This window comes from Glandiceps talaboti, chromosome 8 (assembly GCF_964340395.1).
Source record: "Glandiceps talaboti chromosome 8, keGlaTala1.1, whole genome shotgun sequence".
Classification (NCBI taxonomy): domain Eukaryota; kingdom Metazoa; phylum Hemichordata; class Enteropneusta; family Spengelidae; genus Glandiceps; species Glandiceps talaboti.
Genome location: NC_135556.1, coordinates 26,017,444 through 26,027,722, shown reverse-complemented (window position 1 = coordinate 26,027,722; position 10,279 = coordinate 26,017,444). Strand labels below are relative to the sequence as shown.

At 37.1% G+C, this 10,279-nt stretch overlaps 1 protein-coding gene across 1 annotated transcript in view; it reads right to left on the bottom strand.

Annotated features, from left to right (window-relative positions):
• LOC144438515 (polyunsaturated fatty acid 5-lipoxygenase-like) overlaps nt 1–9,609 on the bottom strand; it is a 20,842-nt gene extending 11,233 nt beyond the window's left edge. Inside the window, exons 1-6 of the mRNA XM_078127574.1 lie at nt 9,520–9,609; nt 6,267–6,758; nt 1,528–1,572; nt 1,063–1,188; nt 647–744; nt 327–459 (exon numbers count right to left, since the gene is read on the bottom strand). Of these exons, the coding sequence (XP_077983700.1) occupies nt 327–459; nt 647–744; nt 1,063–1,188; nt 1,528–1,572; nt 6,267–6,743 (879 nt within the window). The 5' untranslated portion in view covers nt 6,744–6,758; nt 9,520–9,609. The remainder of the gene's footprint in view (nt 1–326; nt 460–646; nt 745–1,062; nt 1,189–1,527; nt 1,573–6,266; nt 6,759–9,519) is intronic.
• Between the last annotated feature and the right edge of the window lie 670 nt (nt 9,610–10,279).

The following is a 10,279-nucleotide window of genomic DNA, read 5'->3' as shown; positions in this document are numbered from 1 at the left end:
TTTTTGTATTCACACTTTTGTCTTTTCTTTCGTTATTGTTTAACTTTGGTGAAATAAATATTCATTCATATAGTATATTCGGCTCACATACACCTGCTATATAGTTTAGAACAGCCAATCAGAGAAAGGAAACAAGAATGATGGTTGAACCTAGTAATTTCATTATTAATACACCCCACCCCCACACCCGCCCCTCCCCCACTCCGCCCATCCAGATAAGCGCAATAAGTATTAACAATTATGCTTCTGAATGCGAGAACAAGCTTAGTGGTCTATTGCACCACTGAGCAAAGTTAAAGAAACAGATACAATTGTAAGCATCTTACCGTTTCTGGGTTAGGTTTAATCAGATCTTCTAACTCCTTATGGTCCACGATAAACAAACGTTTTTGTGAAATAGCTTCATTGAGTGACATATTTTCCATTAATGGTTGTAATTTGCTATCTTCAACAGCAAATCTGTAAGTACAGTAGATGTAATATTAGCATAATGTATTTGATTCCATTATTTAAAGAAGGGATTTTCTTGAAAACGTAACATAAATGTATACATGCATGTATGTGTGATTTTGAAGTGTAAAGCCAGACACACAACACAATCTGTAATGTCACGAAATAACATGTATTACCAATCTTTGACACTTACTTGTCGGGGATTTCAGAACATAGCTTGATTTGTATAGGATTGCATCCCATGAGTCTCTGCGCTCCAAAGTACCATTCCTTCTTCCATATGTCTGGGTTCTAAAAGTAAATGAAAGTGTGGGGTCTTAACAAAATGTGTATGCACGCACAAATGAATACACACACACACACACACACACACACACACACATACACACATACATACATACATACATACATACATACATACATACATACATACATACATACATACACACACACACGCATACATACATACATACATACATACATACATACATACATACATACATACATACATACATACATACATACAATCAATTAATCCAGTGTTTAATAACAAACTCTGTAGCTGGGCTACCATAGAACTCTTATTCAAGGTAAATATTATTAACATACTATTGGCATCTTAAGATTTCCACCATAAATGTTCTTTATGTCGTCTAGATCATTCCAGTTGGATGATTGCAGGCTTTCCAACAGCTTGGACAGTTCGCTTTTAATCCCAACCTTCAATATACCAGCCTATCCAGAAAAATGTATTTTTGTTATTCCAAGTTATATGAATCTCCGAACGGTAATTGAAATGTTTTTTTTATGGCCACGCAAATGAGGGTTTTCATATACAAATGTGGATGTAGGACATTACAGACAATACCAAAAGCTGTATGCAAATATTTAAATTTCACCACCACCACAATCAAAATCATTCACATCACCTGTTATTTATTAATTGATTGCATAACAAAGTAAATTTGGAGTGAAAATGATGCCTCTGTCCTCAGAGACATAAAGTAACTCGAAACAAAATGTCCAAGTAGTTGCACATTTGTAATAGTATATTAAATTATTGAAAATACCTACTTGGTATGGAACTGTGAATTCTCTTGATCTTGGCAGCTTGATAACCTAGAGTGTGAGAGAGAGAGAGAGAGAGAGAGAGAGAGAGAGAGAGAGAGAGAGAGAGAGAGAGAGAGAGAGAGAGAGAGAGAGAGAGAGAGAGAGAGAGAGAGAGAGAGAGAGAGAGAGGGGGGAGGGAGGGAGGGACAGACAGACAGACAGACAGACAGACAGACAGACAGACAGACAGACAGACAGACAGACAGACAGACAGACAGACAGACATATTTTAGTAATTTTTATTATAGTATAGCATGATGGTAAATGCAATGATCTCTTGGGTCGTGGTGTTCTTTTGGTGCTAATAGGTTTACGATGGAAATGTTAACCAAAAACGCGCACGAAAAAAGGTCTACTTTGAGTTGATTTTGGCTTCTTGCTGTGGATTTATTTATATTACATTCTTGGATTCGTTCCCTATGCGCAACTTGCACGGGAAATATCAAAGGCATAATAGACATCCATGGGTGGTGGCGTTTTAATATGTTCTTTCCTGCTTTACGAATTTACCGATAGTTATAGGAACCCGTCCGCTAACACTTTCAACCCATGAATGAAATTGTACTCAGCATGTTAATCATTTCTACAGCACTGTTGCCAACTTGTCAACTGTAACAATTAATGTAATCAACATGTGCTATCTTACCATGTTCTACCGCGCCGTCAGAGGACATTAACTGAAAGTAAGTAGACAAATAATGGAGCTTTACCCAAAGGTGTCCGATTATTTTCAGTTAATGGCTGAAGAATTGTCTTACATCAAAGTTATACTTCGAATTCGACAAGTTTTTGATGTTTTTCAACAGAGAGTGGACCTCGTCATCCACAGCCCTGTTACATAACTTCTTACACATTATCATGTTAATTTCAAAATTCACTATAGAAAACCCATCCCGCATATCTCGGCCAAAAGTTCAGTGTGAAATCCATTAACCTGGCAAAGGCTCACACTGTAACAATGTGTCAGTCATAATTGGAACAGTACAGTATTTCCGTTTTTACCCAACCATAGTTCTATTACCTGGTGCACATAAGCTTATGAATTGTCATGACAATGAACAAATTCTACATGCCGGGAAACCTGCTTTCTGCACAAGCCACTTTGTAGTGAAGTGGTTAGGTACAGAACTAGAGGTACTGTGTTCAAGACCCACAAGTTAAGGGCGATTTCTTACATACACTTTACAAAATGACAGGTGCAGAATTAGGTGAGGTAGAACACGGTAGGGTAGCACATGTTGGTTACATTAATTGTAACAGTTGACAAGTTGGCAACAGTGCTGTAGAAATGATTAACAATCTGAGGACAGTTTCATTTATGGGTTGAAAGTGTTAGCGGACAGTTCCTTTCGTGGATTAACGGTATGCAGACTTTTCTTTGTGTAAAAGTGTCCAGCAGTGTCCTATAAATGAAATGAAGAGCACAGTTGAAGCAATGGGGAAGAGTCGGAAAGGGGTATAACTATGTATAAAGAGTTACCGACACTCCATAGAAAACAAATCGAAACACACTTTCAAACAATCGCTACTTTCATCTCCACTGACAAACTCAAAAAAACTGCCACCATGACCCGAAAGTTACTATATCAGCACACCAATAATTCACACTTTGGACTATGTCACTGATTCTACATGTATTTCATATTATAAGCTGATGAATCCATTTGGTCCCTGAAAAATAACATAATATGCTAAAAATTCGAAGATGGTTGCGCTCTACAAATTTGCGTACTGGGGATATAAAAATCGATTATAAGACGATGAACTCAATTGTCCCCTGAGAAATAAGTGTCCTGATCCGTGGTGACACCCTTTCGTCGCCTCCAGGGCCATTTACTAAGGGAAAAAGTCGCCAACAAAAGTTTACCCTATATACCTCCATGATGAAAGTGACTAGTGGACCGTGACCATTGAATTAAACTACCGTCATATGCCTATGGCAACCGTCGATAGAGGGGCTGCGGTTGTACAGCGCAGCTCAGTGGCATACGATCCGAGGCAAAATTCGCTTCAACAGTTTTATTAAGAATTTATATATATAAATTGAATTAAAAGAATCTGATATCATTTGGATTAGCTATTTTTTATGTTAGCTTGAAAATCATGTCTTTGAATGTCCCATATCAGAAGTGATATAATTTCATGTTCAACGTTATAAAGAACAGTTGATGTGGGTATAGGTATAATAATAAGATGCTATTCCCAATATTTTTCGTCGTTCAGCCAAGGAAAATACGAATGACCTAAGGGCTTTGTCACTACGAGTCGCTAACTCTAACACAATTATAAGAGCGCCAGTAATATCAAAGAAAAATCGGGGGAAGTATTATAAATGGCACTTATGAACGTTTGAATCATATTTCGAACACAGCAGAACCAATGACGTAGACATGCGTTGTCGTGTAGACGCACATTGTTGTGATGTTATTATTATTACTGTAGACTTTAATTCGGACAACGACGTCCATATAAATATATGTTACAGAAAAGCTACATGACTGATGTTCTTAAATATAAGAATCTTAACATATAAATTAAACAAAAAATAACTTGTCCCATAATTCCACCATATTGGATCTGAAATACAGTAAATCACATGTACATCTAATTATGCTGTTACAACTTACTGAAAGTCGTCTTCTCAAACTAAACACTTGCTTTCTCATCAGGGCATCAAACGTATACATCCTATTCGATACGAACATAGAGCTTGCACTACTTCGTTTATCATAACCTAACAATAGGCGTGCATATTGTTATATGCAACTTTCAATTTTCTCATTATCCTTTCCGTATGATTGAGCCATAGTGGCCCTCCATACAACTGGTAGCAGTATACTTTAAACAAAATACACTTCACATTAAAGGTACATTTTGAGAATTTTCTCATAAGCATATTAGCAGTTATATAAAAAGATCTAATCTGCCGTTCAATGTCATCATCGTCTCGAAAGTTATTAGTCAACAAGAAACCCAGATGTTTTTTCTTAGCAACAACCCCTAGTCTAACTCCATTCAAGTATATTGAAGGAATACGACGAATCTTAGTTTGAGCTAGAGTACACACATACAATTGGTCTTCTTGCTGTTAAATAAAATGTCATGAGTCTCACCATAGGTACTGCATATATTAATCAGTTTCTGTGTTCCCTTTGCAAAAGGACTTATAAGACAAATATCATCTGCGTACATTAAATGATTTATGAAAATACCTGTTTTCGAGTTACACAACAGAACACTTAAATAATCAACGAAAAACATTAAAAAGCTTTGGGGATAAAATCCCACCCTGTTTTACACCATTAGTGACTGTAAAGCCACCAGAAGTATGTGCACCCCATCAAATAACGATGTGTTGTGTCCTATACCAAGTAACAAGAAATCTAACAAAAAACACAGGGACATTACGTTGAATCAGCTTTTTAAAGAGGGTCCAATGGTTGACTCTGTCAAATGCTTTAGATGCATCCATAAAAGTAACGAATACATTACTTCCGTGATTTCTGTAATAATTGACAGTTTCCTTTAACACAAAAACACACATATATAGTCGAGTGACCTGATTTGAATCCAAACTGATGGTGAGTTGTCCCGACATAAGATTCAATATGTTTCAACAAGACTAATTCAAGGAGCTTTGAAGTTACAGTAGAAAGAGCAATCGGACGATAATTATTGTTGTCAGTAATATTACCATTCTTATCTTTGACAATGGGAACCAAAATCGTATCTGGAAGTCGATGAGGGCACACAACATGAACAAGCATCGCCGTAAAGCACATACTAAGTAAAATAGTAACTCTAGAGTTGGCATACATAAAATGTTCCGCGGAAAGACGATCTGGACCGGAGGTTTTACCAGTCTTAAGCCTACCAATTGCATCACTTATGTCACCCGGGAAAATCATGAAATTCTCTGTTAGCGTACATTTGTTTATAATATCTAATACATATTTCTCATTTTCATTGGTATTGACAGAGTTATAAATAACAGAGTAATGTTCACGCCACATATCCACAATACTTTTCTCACCTGTACAGTCATTGACATTGTTAGGCCGAGATGAGTTCGCCTTATTTTTGTTTTTGTTCACAGACTGCCAAAATTCTAACCATGACGTTGTGCCATGCATATCACTGACATACGTAAACGAATCATCAGGTAAAATTTAAAGGAGCCTATCAGATATAAGGTAGTTATACTCATTACAAAAACTTTGCAATGAGCTACCAAATATTGAACTGTGGTGTGCATTCCAATCCCCAATAATCATTGCACTGTAGCAATCACTAGACTGAACAATAGAGTGAACTTTTGCTAAATATTCAATAAAATCATCGTGGTTATCCCTACTACAAGTTGGCATGTACACACAAAGAATAAGCATTTTACATTGACCATTGTCAATTTCAATGCCAGTGATTCTATTGTCATCAAACGATCTTATTTTTACGACATGACCCAGAGACTTACGCCAAAAAATAGCGACGCCTCCAAATGTAGAACGAATGGGGTATAAATTCCATATGTTTGGCTTATGCATGGTATAAGATAATTGATCACCATACATCAATCATATGATATGGTTATGTAATGATCAGAGACGTTCGGATGCAAGGTTTGAAGAGACAATCACGGTGTCCGAAATCAGTTTAAGTCAAAATATGCTGAGCGAATAAAAGAAATCAGATTGCATACTCACCGTTGAAGGCAGACCATCAATAGGTGTAGCAAACTGAAAGAGTACTTTTTTTCTATCGAGCTCTCTTCTCCTTTCTTCTGCATTGGGGGCAAACTGAGGAAGGCAACTGTCGTTTCGATACACAACGAAATGCTTGGAGTCAATCCATCGCTGCATTGGGAACGCACACACGTCTTTTCCTTTCTTACCGGCCACTTTGAGGTAATCGACATACCATTTATCACCAAGCCATGCATCACACCACACTTCGGTTTTAGTGACAGGACCAAAATTTACCGGGATTTTCACAGGGTATATATCGATTTCACCTCTTTTGAAGTCATTGTGAAATGATTTGCTTGGGGTAACGACATCACTTTTGTTATCATTTTCATTGAAAAAAATCAAATGAACACAGGAATTGGTACCGGCATCTGGCAATTCACCCGTTCTGATGGAAATGTAACGGAGCTGATGATGACTGCCACCAGAACCCATATCGACGTCTGTATTCTAAACCAAAGCATAATACATGACTGTGTAAGTGTATTGTTTGATTATGTCACTTCCGGCATTGCACAGTGTGTACATCTGCGTGTTTGTGTGTGTCCGTGGAAGTACAAAAAACATTTAAAAACTTTAAAAACAAGCCAAATCGCCATAGATGATGTTACATGTATTTACACCTCAAGGCAAAATTACATTGTATTGGAGCAGTGAAATGTAAACCAATTCAACATTCCTTTGGCCACTGTCAACTACTAATACACATATCAGTAATGAATTGGTATCAACTACAGAACTACTGATTTATTACAATCTCAGACAACTACAGAAAAAAAGATTTCCAATGCAAGTTGGGATTAGCACTGGAATACTGTATATTAAACCCAGGTGAAACGAGTGAAACGACGCTTGCCATGCTGTCGTGAGATATGATGTCATGTAAGGTCAAAGTTCAGTCAAACCGCGTCGCTTCAGATGTAAACAATGTCTTCTGCCGAAATGTCATACTTGTCTGATTTCAAAGATGCTAATCATCAGCTATTTAATGGCATTCATCTCGAATATACCTGACGGATACCCGGAGCGCGAATCGGCACGAAAAGCGGGCAATCGACAAACTTCGGAGAGAGTTCAACATACAGTGTTATAGACTCGGGGTTAGGAGGATACTACAATCAAACGGAGGCTTAATGGGGATACAGGGGTAGTTTTTTTAAACCATGTGAGTAGTTTTTTTTAGCATCGGAGTAGTTTATTTTACCACGGGAGTATTATTGTTTTAGTTTTAAAAAAACTACTCCCATGGTAAATAAAACCTACTCCCATGAAATAAACCCCCCCCCCATAATAAAAATAACTACTTATATGGTAAAAAACTACTCGCATGGTAACAAACTACTCGTGGTTTTTAAAAAAACTACTCATATATCCTCATTAAGCCTCCGTAGTATCAAACCTATAAACTATGCGCGTTTGCATATCTGTTTTCTGTAGTGATGCGACTTACAATGAATGGGTTCGTGACACACGTTGTTGTAGTGTCCAGGACGGACTGTTCATGCTTGGGAGAGTATATGCACAAGTCTATCACGACTTCTACTAAATTTATAGGTCTCTAACAAAAGAAGTAAAGAAAATTGTCGACCTTCTAACACGATCTGGTGACGACACAATCACATCGATTTGTGAAAGGGTCACTAAAATAGCAAAAATATAAATCTACGAAATGACGGGAATATGGTGCTGGTGTTGGAATTTGTAAAAGTTCGCCAAACGAATTGTTTTATTTAGAATACATATAATAGAGATCAATAAACAAAACTTGCATTCCCAAAGAGAAACAAAACTATTACCGTGAAGCTAGGCGATAAATACTTTTCAAATCTTAAAAGTACGGTTGGTAGTAATCTTGTATATGAGGACATGTTTAATTGATAATTGATCACTGTACATCTCAACCCCTTCCCCCACACCGCACACAAACAAATGTTATTCTAATGTGGCCGGTATATTCAAAACATTTCAAATATAACAAAATGGATGTTGTAAAACAACTTGGATTGTGAAGTTGTACAAGTAGAAGATGGTAGTTTGACAGATCTCATTTTCTTTCAACAAAAAATATTACACAGTTTAAAGACAGTCTTTCTTTCGAGTTCCTATTGCTCAAACTATATCTTTTAGTAATAGTTGTGGTATGGGACTTACAAGACTCTTTTTTTTCGGTTTTCGCTCACACAACAGACGTTTAACCCATACATGTCCCGTTCAATTCACCATAGCTGGACTGAGACACTATCAAAATTTAAATTTAATATTACCTCCGGTAGAGGAGTGCTAATCCTGTACATGTCAAACACCGAATCAACATTTTGACAGCTAAAGGGTATAAGTGTACGGTATCGTTGGTGAGACCCAATATAATAGACAGTAAGTTAGTATAATAACATTTCAGTAACGACTCAGATAAAGTAGTCTATACAGTATCGTTACCATTTACACCTCCACTCATATCCTGACTACAGATAAAGGAAATAAATAAATAAATAGTCCCCAATGGTGAAAGCTGAAAATGATATTCTCCCTTCTAATCCAGTCCTACCATTAAAACTGTTTTGACTGTTGTTGTTTTTGTTGGGTTCTGTCGCCATCGTTACAAAGACGTGCGTGAACTACATAGTTATTAGAACAAAGTTCAATCCATCATATCATGAATGTATCATACACAGTAGAGTGGCGATGACGATGTGTGTTTCTAATGCCCGCATGTATAAAGGTAAATGACAATTTATTGCCACTCTTTACAATTCCGACTCTGTTTACGTTTGTTTGTTTTGTTATGGCAACAAGCTTTTATGTTGTCTGAAAATATATGGTGGCGAAAACAAGCGCAGAAAAATTGCTCCGAAACCTCACATTACCGCTTCTTTTCTAGACTCCAAGTAAGGTTATGAAAATTGGTATAAGACAATAGACAATCTTAGTATGGCTTATTGAGTTGGTGCTGTTCCTTTCCTTGGCAATGCTTATGAATATCTGCATCAGTATTGTCTTGTAAGAACAACACGTTTACCTTGTACTGTCATCTTTCACACGATAAAGATGAGTGTGATCTTTCCAAGTTTCCCATAGGGGCCCAAATGACGACAATGAAAATGTTTTGCTGTTAATTTCGTGTTAATAATTGTTATTGCTATGATTTGTTCTTAATAACTACAGGATACCGTATGACTTTAAAGTATACGATGGACTATTTCAAATGGCTTACCTGTGTTCTTCACTCGGATACCGGAGCAGAGTCGGGTGCCAAGTATTCTCTCGAATATATACATAAATTGGATTAGTGTCAGTAGTTATAGGGATCGACACAAATTGTATCACATGAGGGCGCTGTATTGAGCGTAGTTGCCTAAATGGACAGGTACGCTATTTTACCGACAATTCTCTCTATTGTATTCTCTCTAGGACATTACATCACAACACACGAATGTCTCATTATATATTGCACCGCTCAGCTGGTTATCCAAGTGCTACCTGGATTCGGATACGACTATATTATCAATTACGGACATCTTAACTTCGAACATGAATTCGAACACAATCTCCCAACATACAATAACAATGCCTTCAGATAAAGTAGATCATGCTTTGAGAAATTCTGTTACTACTTTCGGTGGGGTTTTTTTCCTACAATGCCCATTTCTACTGATATATTAGTTGAAATTGCTCATTATAAATTCCATAAAATAGTTGTCAAAAACAGGGTAATATTCAAACAGCTGTAACTTAAGTTACCTAAAACAAGGCAATTTCAGTGGTGTTTCCGTCAATGCGTTCATTGGAATATCAGCTATCTAATGGTATTCCTCGCCGATGGAAGGCAAATCGACAATTACGAAAATGCACGAAAAGCGGGCAATCGGCAAACTTCGGAGAGAGTTCAACAGAACAATGTAGCAGGCTCAACGCTAGAGTTAGGAGGTCACTGTATCCGGCGATTCAAACCTATAAACCGTGCCTATGAGCGT